At 36.4% G+C, this 21,114-nt stretch overlaps 1 protein-coding gene across 11 annotated transcripts in view; it reads left to right on the top strand.

The window, feature by feature from the left end:
• CDH18 (cadherin 18) overlaps nucleotides 1-21,114 on the top strand; it is a 1,278,664-nt gene that overhangs the window by 958,806 nt on the left and 298,744 nt on the right. For all 11 annotated transcript variants that reach the window (XM_086362510.1, XM_086362508.1, XM_086362509.1 and 8 more), the window contains one exon: nucleotides 14,412-14,706. In XM_086362510.1, the coding sequence (XP_086218636.1) occupies nucleotides 14,412-14,706 (295 nt within the window). The remainder of the gene's footprint in view (nucleotides 1-14,411; nucleotides 14,707-21,114) is intronic.

Below are 21,114 nucleotides of genomic sequence, written 5' to 3'. Positions count from 1 at the left end.
TTTTAATTTCATCTAAAATTTCTGCCTTTTATTTGGTGTATTTAGTACATTTATGTAGTTTATTAGTTTTTATTGTGATATTCACAAAATATAATATCCATCCTTATGAAAATGCAAAATTCTTTGTCTCTTAATATATATGCAAGTGTGTATAACCATCACAACTCTCTAACTCCAGAATATTTGCATCACCCCTAAAAAGAAACCTCATACTCATTAGGAGTCACTCTCTTTTTCTCTCCTGACCCCCAGTCTATAGCAGTATTTGTTTAGAGATTGTTTGAAATTTGTTTTCATTTATCTTGGGTACATACCTCAACTAGTATTACTGGGTCATACGGTAAGTATATGTATAACACATTGAAGAGTTATTAAATATTTTTCAAAATGACATAATTTTACAATTCTGTCAGCAATGTATGAGGATTCTAATTTCTCCATATCCTTGCTTATAATTATATTTTATATCTTACTAATATTTTAGCCATCCAAGTAGGTATGAAATGTTGCTCATTGTAGTTTTAATTTTCATTCTCTAATGACTAACGATGTTGGTCTTTTTGTATAGTTACTAGTTACTCACGTATCTTCTTTTGAGAAATGTTTTATTCAGTTTTTTGTACAGTTTTCAATTGAGCTATTTGTCTTTTTATTGTTGAGTTTTGTGTCACTTATAAATTTTAGATACTAGACTCATTGAATATATGGTTTTCAAATATTTCTCTCAATCTATGAGTTTAGTTTCACTTTCTTGATGATATGCTTTGATGTAACAGAGATTTTAATGTTGATACATTCAATTTTTTTTTTTTTGGTTTGGTTTCTTTTGATTTTAGTGCCATAGTTAGAAAATATTGATTACTCCAATGTTACAGAATTTATACCTCACTTTTATATTAAGATTTTTCCACATTTTGGTCTTAGTTTTTTTGTTTTTTTTTTAATTTACTTTGACTTGGTTTTTATATATGATGTGAGGCCGGAAAGAAGTTTCATTTTTTTGCATCTGTAGTCCTTCCAAATTTGTTTAAAAGAGCATTCCTTCCTCCATTAAATTATCTGCATACACATATATTGAGCATCAATTGACCCTAAATGTAAGGGTTTATTTTGGAACTTGGATTGCATTTCTATTCCACTGATCTATATGTCTCTTCACATCCTAGTTTCACATATATTCTTCTGTATTGTAGTTTTGTGTTAAATTTTGAAGTCTAGTATATCTGGTTTTCTTACTTTATTTTTTTTGCAGTATTGTTTTGGCTATTTAGGTTAAGATTACCTTACATTTCCATATGAATTTTATGAATGACTCATCTTCTAAAAAAATTTGAGATTTTGGTAGAGATTAAAATAAATAAATATTGCATGATTAGCAATATTAATGGAGAAGGAAATGGCAACCCACTCCAGTATTATTGCCTGGAAAATTCTGTGGACAGAGGAACCTGACAGGCTACAGTCCATGGGGTCACAAAGAGTCGTCGGACATGACTGAGCACATCAGCACAGCAATAGTAAATTTTCATATCAACAAATAATTTGGATCTTTTAATTTTTTTTCAGGGATAATTTATAGGTTTCATTGTTTACATTTGCTCTGCTTTTGTTATATTTTTATTCCTAAATACTTTATTGTCTTTAATGCAGTTTTAAATTGATTTCTTAATTTAAATTTTGATCATTTATTGCAAGCCTATAGAAATAAAATGTATATTTCTATATTCATCTTATATCTCAACATATACTAAACTTACTTTCTTTAGCTTTAATAATTTTTGATGGTCTGTTTAGGGTTTTGTATATAAGAAAAATCATGTCATCTGCAAATACAGGCACTTTTTGTTTGTTTGTGGTTCTAAAATGGGTGGATTTTTTTTTTTCTTAATTGTCCTTGCTAGAACCTCCAGTGCTGAGCAGAAGTGGCAAGAGTGGATATTTGTCTTGCTTTTGATCTTTGGAGGAAAACTTACAATCTTTCACTATTAATTATGATGTTACCTGTTGATTTGTTTTGAGTATATCTCCCCCTGGAGAAGGGATGGCCATCTTTGAAGCTGTTCCCTTCTACCCTCATTTGCTTTATTGTTTTTATTGTGAAAGGTGTTGGTTTTTCTCAAATGGTTTTCAGAATCCGTGAAATAATTATATAATTTTTGTCCTTTATAATACTGGTATGTTGTATTATATTAATTGATTTTGATATGTTGTAAGAAAACTTTCTTCTCTTAATAAACCACACAGTTATAGCAGATAACGTTTTTTATATGTTCCCAGATTTGATTTGCTAATATTTATTGAGGATTGTTGTATCCTATATTTATAAGGTAAACTGACCTGTAGATTTCTCTTTTTGTGATATTTCTATCAGGTTTTGGTGTCAATATAAACTGGCCTCATACAATGAGTTTAAATTATTTTTTGGAGAAGTTTATAGAGGAGTGATGTTAATTATTTCAGTGTTTGGTGACAGTCACCATGTGGCTATTGGACTCTAAACTTTTCTTTGTGGATTTTCACTGTGACTTCAAGATACTGATTTTCAAGACTACTGTAGAGTTGAGGGAAGCAGGGAGGATGTAAGTAGGGTACATTGTGTGTGCTAAGTTGCTTCAGTTGTGTCTGACTCTTTGTAACACGATGGATTGTGGCCCACCAGGCTCCTCTGTCCATTGGTTTCTCCAGACAAGAATATTGGAGTGGTTGCTGTGCCCTCCTCCAAGGGACCTTTTTGATCCAGGGTTCGAACCTCAGTCTCTTAAATCTCTGGCATTGGCAGGGTGATTCTTTACCACTAGGGAATACCTGGGAAGTCCATAGGATGTGTTGAAACAGCACAAATTTCACTGCTCACACAAAGATTCAGCTGTTTTTCTTGTTTACAATCTCCTTGGAATGCTGAAGTCACTGGTTAATTTCCAGAGCCCTAAAAAGTTGATTATTACAACTTTTTGTCAGCATTTACCATTGCTTTTATGGAGGAGAAAATTTTAATGGTCCTTCACTGTTTTTGCTGATTCACCATTTTTGCTGATGTCTACAGTGTAGTGCGAAGAGTTGACTCATTGGAAAAGACCCTGATGCTGGGAGGGATTGGGTGCAGGAGGAGAAGGGGACGACAGAGGATGAGATGGCTGGATGGCATCACCAACTCGATGGACATGGGTTTGGGTGAACTCTGGGAGTTGGTGATGGACAGGGAGGCCTGGCGTGCTGCGATTCATGGGGTTGCAAAGGGTTGGACACGACTGAGCAACTGAACTGAACTGCACTGAAGGAAAAACATACCCTTGAGGAAGTTGTGTTGTTTTGTTGTGTAATTATTAGCTTTGGGCTTAAAGAAAGATAATCTTAGAAGAAATAGATTGCATAACAATTCAGACCTTAAGAAAAAATATGTCTTACATAAACAAGACATAAAGGAATGTGGGGGAAAAAAAAAAGTTTGTCCCTTTTTCTTCCTTGGACTCTTTATCAACCTACCTAAGAATGAACTCCCTCACTAGGGGCTTAAAACAACACAGATTTTTTTTCCCTAGGGTCAGAAAGTGAAAGCGAAAGTTTCTCAGGCCTGTCTGACGCTTTGCAACCCCATGGACTGTAGTCCATGGAATTCTCTAGGCCAGAATACTTGAGTGGGTAGCCTTTCCCTTCTCCAGGGGTTCTTCCCAACCCAGGGATCGAACCCACATCTGCATAGCAGGCAGATTCTTTACCGCTGAGCCGCAAGGGAAGCCCTAAAGTCAGAAGGTCAATATAATTCCCATGGCACTAAAATCACAGCTTAGGCAGAGCTTCATTCCTTCTGTAGGCTTTGGGGAAGAGCTACAGAAGGCTCTTTCTTGGCTTTTCCTGCTTCTAGAGATGTTACTTGGGACTTCAACAAAATCTCTTACATTTCAAACCCAGCAATGAGGCACTGAATACTTCTCACACTTCCTTTTGTCTCTCTCTCTCACCTACCTAGAATGGATTCCTCCCTATTAAGAAGCCACATGTCAGATTAGTCCACGCTAAAGAAATTAAGGGGATTTCCTTATCTCAAAAGGAAATTTTGAGATATCACAAATATATCACAATCATGTTTGTGAATTTATTTTTCTTGAAAAGCAACATATTCAGAGTTTCCCAGAATAAAGACATATGTTGAAGGACAAATAATCCACTTACCAAATTTATTTATTTATTTTTGGCAATGAATTTTTTAATTTAAATTGATTTATTTTAATTGGAGGCTAATTACTTTACAATATTGTATTGGTTTTGCCATACATCAACATGAATCTACCACGGGTGTACACGTATTCCCCATCCTGAACCCCCCTCCCACCTCCCTCCCCATACCATCCCTCTGGGTCATCCACCTACCAAATTTAATATCATGACTTCTGTGTACTCTTCTGATATTACTACTTCTTTACTTTTTCTCTGTTTCCTTATTAAGTGTGATTCTTACATATTGTATACTGTCATGTTTTCTGCTTAGTGTCTGCTTTCCCCCAATGGAATGAATGCAGGCACTACCCAGACAGAAATCTCTGCCTCCTTGTTCAGTGATAGATTTAAGTACTGAGTACTGTGACTGATCCATGGTGGATATTAAATTTTTTTTTTCCAATGAAAGAACTCCTAAAAATGACTGAAGGATCAAACAATAATCTTAGATTTTATTGTCAGATGACATTTCCAAAGGAACAAAATCATTCACATTTCCATTATCTTTCTCCTCCCTCACTTCTATATACAATTACTGTTTTCTTGCCTGAGAAAAAGGTGCTAAAATAAATAGTTTAAATGGGGATAAAATCATAACACATTTGAGAGTGTGAGCAGTGGTTTAGGTGGGTAATTTTACGGAATTGTATTAATGTTTAGTATACCTTGAGGTTTTTTTTTTTTTTTTTCTCTTTAAAAGCAGATGACAGAGCCCCCCCTTTCTCAGCTAGATTTTTTTTTTATTATTTTTTAACTTTTTATTTTTATTGGAATATAACTGATTAATGGGGCTCAGTGGTAAAGAATCCACCTGCCAGTGCAGGAGACATGTGTTCTATCCCTGGGTTGAGAAGATCTCCTGGAGAAGGAAGTGGCAACCAAATGTAGTATTCTTGCCTGGAAAACCCCATGGACAGAGGAACCTGGCAGGCTACAGTCCATGGAGTCGCAAAGAGTCAGGTACCAACTCAGTGACTAATCAGCAACAACATACCTGATTAACAATGTTATGATGCTTTCAGGTGGACCCCGAAGGGTCTCAGGCATACATATACACGTATCCGTTCTCTTCCAAACTTCCTTCCCATCCAGGCTGGCACATAACGTTGAGCAAAGTTCCCTGTGCTATACAGTAAGTCCTTGTTGGTTATCCATTTTAAGCATAGCAGTTCTCAACTAGATATTGATTAGAAGATAAAAGAAGACATTAAATCTGATAGGGAATATGTTTTCTGGTCCCTTATGTTTCTCATTTTAATTCTAATCAAGTGGTCACTTATTGAGGCTACAAAGCGATTAATAGTAAAATTCTTAACCCATGAGTGTATTCTGCAGTGGCCAAATATTTGGCACACTGAATGCATCTCTCTGAAGTAGAGCTGATGGGCATGGGATTCTGACAACTTCAAACTTTAGAGATATTTTGTGGTTTTTCATCTTGTGTGTTAATACCCCTGATCTTGGATTCGGGGGGAGGGGATATAATAGTTAAAACATATGTTCCTTTTTGCTCCTTTCCTCCTCCTCTTTTTCATTTACTGGTTTTCTTTTCTAAGAATACCAATAATTCAATCATGAAACCTTTGTGTGTATACAAGGACCTTGGATGTTTCTAGTTAAACAAATGCAATCCTTATTTTCTTGCCCTCATCTAATTTCTTAACATTTAATTGATAAACACTAGCTTTTTGGTTGAACAAAATACTGACACTGCATTTAGCAGAACCTTTTACATATGAATTGGTGAATGATTAAATATGATGATTATGTATTCTTTTTTTGTTGTTGTTGTTGAAGAGACTGATGTGTTAATTACCAACAGTAATTAATATGTATGGTAAAAACATATTTGATATATTTTTTCTTTGCATAATTACTTATTAAGAGTTCAATTGATTTTTGTTTTATCTGCTTCTGGTTTAAAATAAATATAACATTTACTGGAATGAGAGATACACAGTAAGTTTTAATGACATGTCTTTCCTGTGATCCTCACGTAGCTCTAACTTTATATCACCTGTATTTTACGTGTTGGAAAAATGATTATAATGAAATCACTATATAATATTTCTCACTCTTTCTGATTAATACTGGAATATTATAAATACAAACTTCCTATTCATAAAAATGCATAAATTATATAGTCCAAAATATCACATTTTAAGCCAGTGGCCTAACTTTAAAACATAGCTTGAAGTCCTAACTCGAAGCCACTTTCAAAATTAATTGCTCTGACACTATCTTCTTAACCTTTTAAATTTATTTTTCCCCAAAGGATAGAATATTATCTCAGTGAGGAACTCTGCATTAGAAAGAAAGTTATAAATTTTTAGGTCCGATTCAAGTGTGGTCCAGGGTAAATAAATAGTTTTCTGCGAGCAACTCATGTGAGTCATGTTAGCTTTCTAAGTGACATAGGTTACTCCTTAATACTAAGGAAGAGACAATTTATTAAAGGAATACCAGAGAAGAGTTCATTTTGCTTCACTTGGGTGATTGTGTTTTCTTTTCTTTCTTCCTTCTTGTCCTTTTAGTGTTCTTTAAAGAACAACTAATTAACTCTATGTTATTATGTGATCAGATACACAGGATATTTTATTCTTGCTTTGCTGCTAAGTCGTATCAGTCGTGTCCGACTCTATGTGACCCCACAGATGGAAGCCCACTAGGCTCCCCCAACCCTGGGATTCTCCAGGCAAGAGTACTGGAGTGAGTTGCCATTTCCTTCTCCAATAAATGAAAGTGAAAAGTGAAAGGGAAGTCGCTCAGTCGTGTCCAACTCTTAGCGACCCCATGGACTGCAGCCTACCAGGCTCCGCCATCCATGGGATTTTCCAGGCAAGAGTACTGGAGTGGGGTGCCATTGCCTTCTCCAATTCTTGCTTTAGGACAGAATAATAGCTCTCTTAGCATAAAAATATCACTCACTTTGCAAAATCTCATGATTCTATAAGTATATCCCCATCACTATGGGTTATGTAAGACCCTTCTACTATTCTCTTTGTAGGATTAATGAACTATGTGTGACTAAAATCAACTTTATTTTCCAATTTTTAAAAAAATATTTTAACGGAAAAAAGATGGAAATTTCTCAATATAGTAGCTAGCTAAACTTACAATGCAATATTTCAAAAAAAGTGGTAGTTGCTCAGTCATATCCAGTTCTTTATGATCCCCTAGACTGTAGCCTGCCAGGCTCCCCTGTCCATGCAATTTTCCAGGCAAGAATGCTAGAGTGGGTTGCAATTGCCTTTTCCAGGGGATCTTCCCAACCCATGGATCAAACTCAGTTCTCCTGCATTGCAGGCAGATTTTTTTACCATCTGAGCCACCAGGGAAGCATCCAGAGCATTCCTACTTTATGACTCTTTTCCCAGTTCCTTTCATTTGATGTCTCATTGCTGCCCACCCTCAAAGATAACACATTTCTATTCTGATTATCAGCGTAACCTAATCATCTGTATCTAAGAGCCTCTCTTTATGACTTAAGATTTCTACCTCTTCTACAATCATTACTCTTCAGCCATTTCATTCAAAATATTCATTCATTCATTCATTGTTTTTTGCCTTATAAAACCTAATATAAAACCTGTGTTCTTCCAGAATCTTAAAGCCTACTTGTTAAGCAAAACAAGACAATGTAAGCAGTGTGTCCCCTAATTTCTGTTGGAGTGTATGTTGTAAAGGAAAATGAATTTTTAAGAATAGGTTGAATAGAGAAGAGGTAATCCTGAGGGTGGATCACTTTGTGGGTTCACAAATAATTCTCATCATAGTCTTGAAAAGTATTTATTGATTGACCTACTGCTACTGTGATGGATTTCCATTAGTGTTACATGGAAACTATTATTTCAAGGCCAGATGAGAAATTTTAAAAATCCATTGAATAAGTGATCATCTCCATTAGTAAAACACTCAAACTAGATTTATTTTAAAAAAATATATAGGGTCACAGATATAGAAAGCAAATTTATGTTTACCAGGGAATAAACAGGGGAGGGATAAATTAGGAGAATGGAATTGACATACACTACTATATATAAGCCAAAGATGGAGAAGCTCTATACAGTCAGCAAAAACAAGACCGGGAGCTGACTGTGGCTCAGATCATGAGCTCCTTACTGCCATATTCAGAGTTAAATGAATAAAGTAGGGAAAACCACTAGACCATTCAGGTATGACCTAAATCAAATCCCTTGTGATTATACAGTTGAAGTCAGAAATAGATTTAAGGGACTAGATCTGATAGATAGAGTGCCCGATGAACTATGGACTGAGGTCCATGACATTGTACAGGAGACAGGGATCAAGACCATCCCCATGGAAAAGAAATGCAAAAAAGCAAAATGGCTGTCTGGGGAGGCCTTACAAATAGCTGTGAAAAGAAGAGAAGCAAATTGGGAGAATGGTATTGTAACATGTATAATATCATATAAGAAATGTATCACCAGTCCAGGTTTGATACAGGATACTTGGGGCTGCTGCACTGGGATGATCCAGAGGGATGGTATGGGGAGGGAGGTGGGAGGGGGGTTCAGGATTGGAAACATGTGTACACCCATGGCAGATTAATGTTTATATATGGCAAAACCAATACAATATTGTAAACTAATTAGCCTCCAATTAAAATAAATTTAAATTTAAAAAAGTAAAAACAAACAAAAAAAGAAGAGAAGCGAAAAGCAAAGGAGAAGAGGAAAGATATAAGCATCTGAATGCAGAGTTCCAAAGAATAGCAAGAAGAGATAAGAAAGCCTTCTTCAGCAATCAATGCAAAGAAATAGAGGAAAACAACAGAATGGGAAAGACTAGAGATCTCTTCAAGAACATTAGAGATACCAAGGGAACATTTCATGCAAAGATGGGCTCGATAAAGCACAGAAATGGTATGGACCTAACAGAAGCAGAAGATATTAAGAAGAGGTGGCAAGAATGCACAGAAGAACTGTACAAAAAAGACCTTCACAACCCAGATAATCACGATGGTGTGATCACTGACCTAGAGCCAGACATCCTGGAATGTGAAGTCAAGTCGGCCTTAGAAAGCATCACTACGAACAAAGCTAGTGGAGGTAATATAATTCCAGTGGAGCTATTCCAAATCCTGAAAGATGATGCTGAGAAAGTGCTGCACTCAATATGCCAGCAAATTTGGAAAACTCAGCAGTGGCCACAGGACTGGAAAAGGTCAGTTTTCATTCCAATCCCAAAGAAAGGCAATGCCAAAGAATGCTCAAACTACCGCACAAGTGCACTCATCTCATAGGCTAGTAAAGTAATGCTCAAAATTCTCCAAGTCAGGCTTCAGCAATACGTGAATGGTGAACTTCTAGATGTTCAAGCTGGTTTTAGAAAAGGCAGAAGAAACATGTATAATATCATGTATGAAATGAGTCGCCAGTCCAGGTTCAATGCAAGATACTGGATGCTTGGGGCTGGTGCACTGGGACAACCCAGAGGGATGGTACAGGGAGGGAGGAGGGAGGAGGGTTCAGGATGGGGAACACATGTATACCTGTGGCGGATTCATGTTGATATATGGCAAAACCAATACAATATTGTAAAGTTAATAAAATTTAAAAAAAGATAAAGCCAAAAACAATTGTTAATGATAGAAAACGATGGAAAATACATGCTGACCTCAGCAAAACAGAAAAAAAGAAAGAAAAGGCAGAAGAACCAGAGATCAAATTGCCAACATCTGCTGGATCATCGAAAAAACAAGGGAGTTCCTGAAAAACATCTATTTCTGCTTTATTGACTATGCCAAAGCCTTTGACTGTGTGGATCACAACAAACTGTGGAAAATTCTGAAAGAGATGGGAATACCAGACCACCTGACCTGCCTCTTGAGAAATCTGTATGCGGGTAAGGAAGCAGCAGTTAGAACTGGACATGGAACAACAGACTGGTTCCAAATAGGAAAAGGAATAACTCAAGCCTGTATATTGTCACCCTGCTTGTTTAACTTCTATGCAGAGTACATCATGAGAACTGCTGGGCTGGAAGAAGCACAAGCTGGAATGAAGATTGCCGGGAGAAATATCAAAAACCTCAGATATGCAGATAACAGCACCCTTATGGAAGAAAGTGAAGAGGAAATAAAAAGCTTCTTGATGAAAGTGAAAGGGGAGAGTGAAAAAGTTGGCTTAAAGCTCAACATTCAGAAAACTAAGATCATGGCATCTGGTCCCATCACTTCATGGCAAATAGATGGGGAAACAGTGAAAACAGTGTCAGACTTTACTTTTTTGGGGGCTCCAAAATCACAGCAGATGGTGACTGCAGCCATGAAATTAAAAGACGCTTACTCCTTGGAAGGAAAGTTATGACCAACCTAGATAGCATACTGAAAAGCAGAGACATTACTTTACCAACAAAGGTCCGTCTAGTCAAGGCTAGGATTTTTCCAGTGGTCATGTATGGATGTGAGAATTGGACTGTGAATAAAGCTGAGCACCGAAGAATTGATGCTTTTGAACTGTGGTGTTGGAGAAGACTCTTCAGAGTCCCTTGGACTGCAAGGAGATCCAACCAGTCCATTCTAAAGGAGATCAGCCTTGGGTTTTCTTTGGAAGGAATGATGCTAAAGCTGAAATTCCAGTAGTTTGGCCACCTCGAGCAAAGAGTTGACTCATTGGAAAAGACTCTGATGCTGGGAGGGATTGGGGGCAAGAGGAGAAGGGGACGACAGAGGATGCGATGGCTGGATGGCATCACCGACTCAATAGACCTGAGTTTGAGTGAACTCCGGGAGTTGGTGATGGACATGGAGGCCTCACGTGCTGTGATTCACTGGGTCTCAAAGAGTTGCACACGACTGAGAGACTGAACTGAACTGAACTATATATAAAATAGATAACTAGTAAGACCCTACTTTATAAAACAGGAAACTCTACTCAATGATCTGTAATGACTTATATTGAAATAGAATATAAAAACAAGGGGATATATATACCCTTTCATCAACAGGCTTTTTAGTTCTTCTTCACTTTCTGCCATAAGGGTGGTGTCATCTGCATTTCTGAGGTTACTGATATTTCTCCTGGCAATCTTGATTCCAGCTTATGCTTCCTCCAACCCAGCATTTCTCATGATGTACTCTGCATATAAGTTAAATAAACAGGGTGACAATGCACAGCCTTGACGTACTCCTTTTCCTATTTTGAACCAGTCTGTTGTTTTATGTCCAGGTATAATTATTGCTTTCTGACCTGCGTACAGGTTTCTCAAGAGGCAGGTCAGGTGGTCTGGTAAATCAACTATACTCAAAAAAATAACAATAATTAAAAAAAAAATAAAATACTCAAGCTAAATATTTACAACAATTTATGTAATCCAAATGTATTATTATAATATTTCATTGTACCTTTGACTGTGTTGTACAACAATATCAATACTGTTAAGTAAGGAAATCAGTCCTGAATATTCATTGGAAGGACTGATGCTGAAGCTGAAACTCCAAAACTTTGGCCACCTGATGCGAAGATCTGACTCCTTGTAAAAGACCCTGATGTTGGGAAAATTTGAAGGTTAAAGGAGAAGGGGACAGCAGAGGGTGAGATGGTTGGATGGCATCACCCAACTCAATGGACACGAGTTTGAGCAAGCTCCAGGAGTTGGTGATGGACAGGGGAGCCTGGAGTGTTGCAGTCTATGGGGTTTCAAAGAATCGGAAACTACTAAGCAACTGAACTGAACTGAAGTTATAATTCACTGGCTCCTGCAGATTATGGGGGTTTCCCAGGTGGCGCTAGTGGTGAAGAACCCACATGCCAATGCAAGAGACTAAGAGATGCAGGTTTGATCTCTGGGTCATGAAGACCCCCTGGAGAAGGGTATGGCAACCCACTCCAGTTTTCTTGCCTGTAGAATCCCATGGACGGAGGAGCCTGGTGGACCACAGTCCATAGGGTCCCAAGGAATAAGACACGGCTAAAGCAACTTAGCACACACTGCACATTTACTATCTAGTTAGACATAACTTCTGAAACACTTATGCTAAGTGCTATGCTAATTCTCAAAACTTTAAAAATGTGGAGTTAGATTCAAGTGTTAAAATCTAAAGCCATAAATTTTCTGGCATTTATCTTTAATTGAATAATTTATCATAATCCATATAAAGCATAGAGCATATAAAATTTTAACAGATGCTTTAGATTGACAACTTTACTACTTTTACATACTTCTGTTGCTGGTCTATGTCCATATGCCTATTCAAAAAATACATATAGTTAACTGCAGTGTGATCCTTTCATCCAAAACTAAATAATTTCAAATTAGCCACTCTAAAAATGTAATAGTATATGATAATATCCTCAAGAGTCATTTTTCACCATTGTCATATCTTTCAATAGTTAGTTGTTAGAAGGTTTAACTGTTTCTGTCAGTGTTTTTAATTAGTCATATTTATTATATATAGATTTATAATCCATACAGAATATAGCAATAGCTACTAAAATGACTTCACCTTTTGGTTAATTTAATAACATGCATGTTCCAGAAAAGGTTTTAAAAACGTTTGTTCAGAGAATTTGGTCCTTTACTTTGCTGTGTTTTCATCATGGATAAATGCAAAATTGGAGAATATGAAACAGACTGCTCAATCGATATTTTGTAGACGTCTGTTGCATAAATGTTAAATCTCTTCTTGTAGGTGCTAAAATGATGTAAAGAGATATAAATAAATGAATAAATTCATTTTCATGCATGCCTACAACTGTCTCCACACAACTCATTCTACTGCTTCTTTTAGTAGTTAATTTACTAATGAAGTGTGAATCTTTGAAAGCTGTGTTTTTTATATTCTGCTAATGTAGTTTTATTCCTTTTTAGAAAAACTCCAAAAAAAATCAGTTTGGAAAGTATTTAATTTGTTGAATCTGAGTGATGCCTATCAAAATTTTATCCCTAATTATGTCTTATGTGTTTTCAAGAAATAAGTACAGTTTTTCCTGATGTACTGTTATTTATGTTTCGGACCCCTTCATTTTCCCGTTGAAATAGTCCTTTCCTTATATTATCTTTTTTCTATATTTAAAAATGTCTTCTAAGAGTTCAGAGACTTTAACATAAACCTTGAAATTTTTTACCTTGGCTAGAAACCAAAATGCTATGTGAACAAGGTTATATATTTTCAGTGTTTCAGAGTGTCAGAAATGTGCAAAGGTGAGTAGTTGTGGTTATGTGACCAAAAAGGTTTCGTGTGAAGGATAACTCTTCAGATCTCTTGGGAGAAACAATTTTTCAAGTATGTGTTTGAGATTTAAGAAAATACTGTGGATGTTCTCAACTAGAAATATAGCAATGCTATTCATAGAAATATTAACTGAACTTCGATGTTATAATTCATTGTGTGAATTATATGCAGTTTAAAAGCATTTGCTAATATTTAAATGATGAAAAGTTTTTAAATTATCTTAATGTACAATATCTTTCTTATTGAAGACCTCTGCTGAAATATTACTCCTATAATGTCTATTCAAACAAAATTCAATCATTTTAGTTTTACAAGTGAGATTTATTAGTGTATCTCAATTAAAAATCAGGGCCTACTTACTGATTAAATCTATACTGCCATTTAGAGTGTAAAGTTTCATAATTTTTCAAGAAAGAGAATATTCCATAACAAGGTTTTTTTTTTTTTTTTAATTTAGCGATCTGGAAGATATTTGTTTTTCCAAATTATAAAGTTAACATTCCTATAATAAATGAGTGTCCATTTTGTGGAAATTTTAATAAATAATTTGAATCTCAAATTTTACTGTAGTATTTTTAAAATTTTAATATTGAAATATAATGGCAAGCAGTTAATTCTTAGTTTTGTTTTTTTTAATTCCCTGTGGAAATATGGAAGACAACTGTGATTTACTGGTAGTTTCTTTTACAATTTTATTCTGTGTAGGTAGCAAAACATTGATTTAGTATAATGACAGCAAGGGTTATGCTTTTAATAAGTATTGCTCATTAATTTTTCTTCAATAATTAAATCTCTTAGAACATAATAAAATATCCCTGTTTATACCAAGTAGAGAAAAACTGCAGATAAACATGATTTTAGCAACACCTGGGACATTGGAGAGAAGAAAATGGTCATAACCAAATTAAGTATTAAATTATAGATAGGCAATTTTCAGAGAACACCATGTAAGGTTGGAATATAATATTATCTTAAATTTTTCCGTCTTTGTCTACAGCTGCACTCCAATTCTGACAAAGGTGATGGGTCTGTCAAGTACATCCTTACTGGAGAAGGTGCTGGGACTATTTTTATCATTGATGATACCACTGGCGACATCCACTCAACAAAAAGCCTAGACAGGGAGCAGAAGACCCACTATGTACTTCACGCGCAGGCTATTGACAGACGAACAAACAAGCCCCTTGAGCCTGAATCTGAGTTTATCATCAAAGTGCAAGACATCAATGACAATGCTCCAAAGTTCACAGATGGACCATACATTGTAACTGTGCCTGAAATGTCGGATATGGGTAAGATAAATCATTTTTATATTTTGGAAGTTAATATATTTTTGAAGATATAAAATAATATTTTGAAGACTAATATTTAAATATTTGGGGGGTGTGAAGAAATTTGAAGAAATTCCAAATATTTTAATAATTGCCTATAGCCTAAAGTTTTCAGGAATATTTCTGCTAGCTGTCCTAGTATTTATTAAAACAAATTTCTGGAGTTGTTAGTGTAAGTAACAACTTGATCTCAAGGAAAAACCATTCATACATGATAAAATACTTGCAATTCTTGCTTAATTGGTGTAATTTTTTTTTTTTTTTACCATACCAACACAATTAGTGACAGTTTGTGTCAACACATACAGTAGAATGTTGGAAATCTATTGCTATGTGTTTTCAACTTTCAAGTTATGATTAAATTATAATAGGACTGATAGTCCAAGCAATAGTTACATTAATCAACAAAATTTGCAGAAACCCTTAAGCATTTGCATCCTTTATTTTAAAATATATGATAACCATGTGAAATATTTTAAATGCCACATTAAAGCTATACAAACTGATATACAGTATGTAAGTGATTTTCCCAAGTTCTTTTCTGAATTGCCATGAAGAAATTGACCCCAGTCTCTCCTAAATATAGAGCCTACACTGTATTTGATAAGTCATGATAGAGATTTCCAATCTTCTGGTGATTTCTAAAACCTAGCTATTTTATTTTATTTGTATCTAAGATGAATTTCCTAAATATAATTAAAATAAAGTTCAACTATGATGAAAATATTTTCATTACCTCTGCAAGGCCCTAAGTTTGGATTTAGAAAATATATTTTGAGTACATGTTTTATATACTTAAGTTTATATATATGGGTATTGAATTAGGTTATTATAGTCACTAACCAAATCACTCTGTACAAATGGATATATATAAATTTTGAAAATACAGTTTTATTGAGATATAATTGATAATGCGGCATTTATGAATTGAAGATGAACAACATGGCTTAACTTACATCTGTTTTGAAATGGTTAATGCAATATGTTTTGTTAACATCCTTTGTCTCATATATATAAGGTTTTTAATAGGAGATTGCAATTTCTTTTGTTTTCCCAAATCCAGTCTATTTTAATTCTCCTGAGATAAGCAGGTAGCTCCTTAAGTTGTGAGGGAATCAGTTTAGAAAGAGAGACTCAGTTTTCCTTCTTAAACAGAATCTCCAGGGAGAAAGCAATTGCCAAATGGACTCCCCAGAGACCAGAGTAGAATGCAGGGTCTAGTCTGAGACAGCCAGTGGAAAGGCCCCGAAGACACTCAGGCTCCTCGGTCTCTTAAGAAAGTTGAAGAGAATTCCCTGGTGGTACAGTCATTAGAACTCCACACTTTAATTACCAAGAGCTTAAGTTCAGTTGCTGGTTGGTGAGTTAAGATCCCACAAGCCGCAAGGAATACCTCGCCCCCACCTCCCCCGCCCCCCCAACACACACACACAAAGCTAAGAGACTCAACACCATTATTTCTGGCAGGTGAAAATTTGTGTAAAAACTCCAGAAGAGACTTTCTTCTAGAACCTTGTCAAGGGACTGACAGCACATTTGCCGATCATCTCCTTACAGAAGCAAAGAGCTCTGTGACTCCATCACTTGTGAGAGTCACTGATAAGGTATTGCCAGGGGCCACATAAGAACCCCAGGGAGCACCCTGGAAACTGACCATCACTCTGGGAGGCAAAGCACCAAAGAAAACAGGCACAGAAGTCATTACCAAAAAATAGTACTCAACACTAGGTAATCAGAGCACTCTTGTTTTAAGGACACTGCAGAGAGATTCCTAAAAGCCATGTTTTCTACAATAAGTAAACAACAGAAAATCAATATGCACATTGAGGCACATAGGGTCAGTGATAAGACCCAAATTGTTTTCCTGGAACTTAAGAACTTCCAAGACTGGAAGAAGGAGCTAAAAATCAGAGAACAAAAATACAAATATATGGAAATTGTGAGAAATAGATGAGACTTAGAGGATATATTAAATACACATAGTGTGGGAATAACATATATTCCCAGAATGCAAGAAACAGCAGATGAAGGAGAGGAACAGTAACATTTTTTTAAAAACATCTAGGTGTAGAATATACAGAATTTACAACTTGAATAAACTTTCTGAATTGCAGGAAGGATTAATTGGAAAAGCATCAAACTTAGTTGGATGCTGGAAAAGTTTTCCTAAAGCCTATGAATGAAGAAAAAATGGTATAGACTTCAGATTTTTAAAAGTTACTTACTAGGAAAAGATATTTTCACATCATATTTGTCACTTGAAATACTGGATTGTGGTTAATAATTTAATACCATTGTCAGCCTTCAGAGAAAAGGCAGAACACCAAATCCTTCACTCAATCAAAAACATGATATATCTGTTAGCATGAAAGAAATATTTAGAAAGGAATCCAGAAAGTATATCATCCTTCTACCTTTTTAAGAATTTCTTTGGCGGCACCACACAGCATAGGAGATCTTAGTTCCCTGACCAGGGATCAAACCCACGTCTCCTGCACTGGAAGTGTAAAGTTTTAACCATTGAACCACCAGGGTAGTCTGTATCATCCTCCAACTTTATCTAGAGAAATGCTTGGGAAAATAGTTGACATAGAAAATAGTTGAAATCAATCAAAACAGAGATCAAAAAGCCAAAGAAAATAATAAGGGGAGAAAAAAGTTATTATAAGTGCAATCTAAACTATATACCTATGTGTGAACACAGTTAAAGCTAAGTGAGTACATGAGAGCATGTTGAGTGATACTGGGCTTTTAGGAATCATGAAGCCTAAAGAAATCATTGCAGCTAAGGCTGAAGGACTTAGGAGCAAGCCAAAACATTTCAGCCCTCATCTAAGACTCAGAGAGAAGGGTAGAAATGGGCAATACTAGTATAGCTGACCCTTGAGCAACACAGGTGTGAACTGTGCGAGTCCCCTTATAGGAACCTTCTATACGAGGGCCAACTGTAACAAGTCACATATGCATTTTGACTGCAGGAGGGAAGTTGGTATCTTAAATCCCCAAATTGTTCCAAGATCAACTATATTTTTAAGTTCTTTTATAGAGACAAGCCTTGTTGAAGGAGAAAATTTAATGTCTGAAAGTACTGGAGAAAAAGGACAAAGCAGAGTAGGCTTTCAGTCTGTCTTGTACTGTGGGTCCAGGCGTGATTTCTGGTGAAACAGTATGGCAAGCTATAGGCTGAATATTGGAAATCATATTGTGTGTGTATGTGTGTGTTTTTGAACTCATCGTGGAAAAATAAACACATAAAACATCATAATAGCATCTACTGCACACTGTAATATGAACATATAGAAAGTGATATGGATGTTAGCATAGTAAAGAATTTGCTTTACATTGTGGGCTAAGAATAAGGGATATTTGCACTGCCTCTGATTTTAGAAATAAAAAATACACAAATAACCACAAAATAGCTAGTAATATGGTACTAGAGGGACCAGCAAACCATGACAGTGGACACAAATCCAGCCTGCTGGTTTTTTGTTTTTTTTCTATTTTGTTGTGGTAAAAGTCACATAATATAAAACATACTATTATAATCATATTTAATTGTACAGTTCAGAGGCAATAAGTGCAGTCACATCGTTGTGCAGCACTCACCATCATGCATCCCTTGACTTTATTACCTTCCTAAACTGGAACGTGGGGCTTCCCAGGTGGCTCCGTGGTAAAGAATGCACACCTTGCAATGCAAGAGACATGAGAAACGAGGGTTCAATCCCTGAGTGGGGAAGATCCGCTGGAGGGGGAAATGACAGCCACCTCCAGTATTCTTGCCTTGGAAACCCTATGGACAGAGGAGCCTGGAGGGCTACAGTCTTGGGGATCACAAAGAGTCAGACAAGATGGAGCACAGAGACAAAACTGGAACTGTGTCCTCATTAGACACTAATTCCCCATTTGCCTGCCTGACTCCTGCACCCAGCCCCTGGCATCTACCAATGTACTTTCTGAGTCTATGAATTTGACAATTCTAGGTACCTCGTAAAAATGAAATCAAATAGTATGTGTGTGTACCTAATGTATATTGGAATGCATTTTTAAGATTAATTTAATATATGTTTTCCAAACAGATTCTACCTTTTTTTTTCCCCCTGTGCTATACAGTAGGTTCTCACTGTCTGTTTTTGTAAACAAAATTTTACTAGAACAAATCTGTACCCATTCATGTAAATCTTGCCTATGATAGTCTAGGTACTGTGGTAGCAGAGCTGTAGTTGCAGCTAACATTATGGCTCACAGAGCCTGAAACATTTCCTGTGTTGCTTATTATAGGAAAAGTTTGCTGGTCTCTAATGTAAGAGGTTTTAAGGAATGAGCTTGGAGGCAGGAAGAGTGATTAGAAGATAGTGTTGTTCTCTAATTCTCTTGATAGATATGGCCTTTGCTGCAAGGAGAGGGTAGGGTGATTTGAGAGAATAGCATTGAAACATACATATTGTCATATGTAAAATAGTCAGTGGGGATTTGCTGTTTGACGCCGGGCACCCAAAGCTGGTACTCTTTAACAAACTAGAAGAGTGGGATGGGGAGGGAAGTAGGAGGGAGGTTCAAGAGGTAGCGGACATATGAATACCTGATGCTGACTAATGTTGATGTATGGCAGAAACCATCACAATATTGTAAAGTAATTATCCTCTAATTAAAAATGAAAATTTAAACAATATGCCATTTGACACAAACAATAGAATCATGCTTCTTCCCTGTAGGTAAATGATGTTAGTTATCTACTATTCAGCCTCTCTTTCCGTATAGTTTGCTCAGGTTGACACTATTCAGAATTAAATGTTCACTTATTACAATTTTTTTTTCACCTAAAAATGACCATGTGATGTAATTCTAAATAGTAGGATGTTAAGTGGAGGCCAGTAGGTGGAACTTTCAGGAAAGACACAGGCTTTCTGCCAAAAAGACACACCTGGCACAGATATTTCACCCATTGCCATTTTCCTTGTTGCCTAAAGCAGATGTGGTCTCAAAATACAGCAGCCACTTGAAACCATAAAGATGAAAGCCTGTTGCTAAGTGAGATGGATCAGAAAGATAAAAGGGCCCGGAAGGATGATCCATCTCAGAACTGATGCTCCAGACCTGGTCTGTGAATCCCAAGAGCTTCCTTAGGAAAGTAAATCTCATCTTTTTATGTTACCGAGTTGGATTTCAGATGCACGCAGCTGTATTCAGTCTGAATTGGTACTCAGACAAATTCTTGGTTTTAACATGAAGCCAGGAGCCTGGCAGGCTGCAGTCCATGGTGTCACAGAGTCAGACCCAACTGAGCAACTAAGCACAGCACACAGCACACAGCGCAGTAACCAAAGAATTGAATCTAATACTGAATACAAAGGAATGGCAAGAAAGATTGTAGCATCACAGAACAACAGTGATGTTGTTAATACAATATAGTTGTATTAAGTTGCTTGATTTGGGGATGATACATAAAATCATTCCTGTTTACCATCTCTACTTGTTTAATTGTCATGCTAGATGATTTTGCTGGGGCAGCAGTTTTTCTTTCTGTCTGTGGTGGAGAAGGCAATGGCACCCCACTCCAGTGTTCTTGCCTGGAGAATCCCATGGACAGAGGAGCCTGGAAGGCTGCAGTCCATGGGGTCGCTGAGGGTCAGACACGACTGAGCGACTTCACTTTCACGTTTCACTTTCATGCATTGGAGAAGGAAATGGCACCCCACTCCAGTGTTCTTGCCTGGAGAATCCCAGGGATGGGGGAGCCTGGTGGGCTACTGTCTATGGGGTCACACAGAGTTGGACACGACTGAAGTGACTTAGCAGTGGTGAAGCTAATAGTTGATTTCAGAATACTAAATCTTGCTTCCGATCAACTACAGAACTGATTGGCTCCATAAAGTTTTGATCAGTGGATCAAAAGAGATTGAGGTTTTGAATGTTGACTTTGGTATTGCAGAAAATGAAAAGTTGATTACTATAAAATATCCAGTTAGGTTTGTTGAAGTATGAGACCACATGAGACCACAGCAGTTGTGATAAGGATCATTGAAAACAACTCCAAGGAATATTTATTGAGCACTTACTATGTATCTGACATTGCATGTCGTTCATAATAATCCCATGCATGTATCATCTTGAGGTCAGCATTACAAATTATTCTTGTTTTACAGAGGGTAAAACTAATAATATAGAATTGATTAATTTTCCCAAGATCACAGGGTTAGTAAGAAGTGCAAATGGAAGAGATATCTAAGCTTCAGCTTTTGAGTTCCCATTTTGAATACAGTTAAAAAAAACACAAAATCTAGATCAAGCTATTTGTGGAATAATTATAACAAGGAAAAGTATATTCCAGGATCCATACAGTTTACTGGGCCAAAGGTAAGGGTCCCC

The sequence above is a fragment of the Bos grunniens genome, chromosome 20, assembly GCF_055505025.1.
Source record: "Bos grunniens cultivar Pamir isolate PY7600 chromosome 20, Bosgru_T2T1.0, whole genome shotgun sequence".
NCBI classification, from domain to species: domain Eukaryota; kingdom Metazoa; phylum Chordata; class Mammalia; order Artiodactyla; family Bovidae; genus Bos; species Bos grunniens.
Note: the sequence above shows the minus strand (reverse complement) of the source record. Positions and strands in the feature narration are given on the sequence as shown.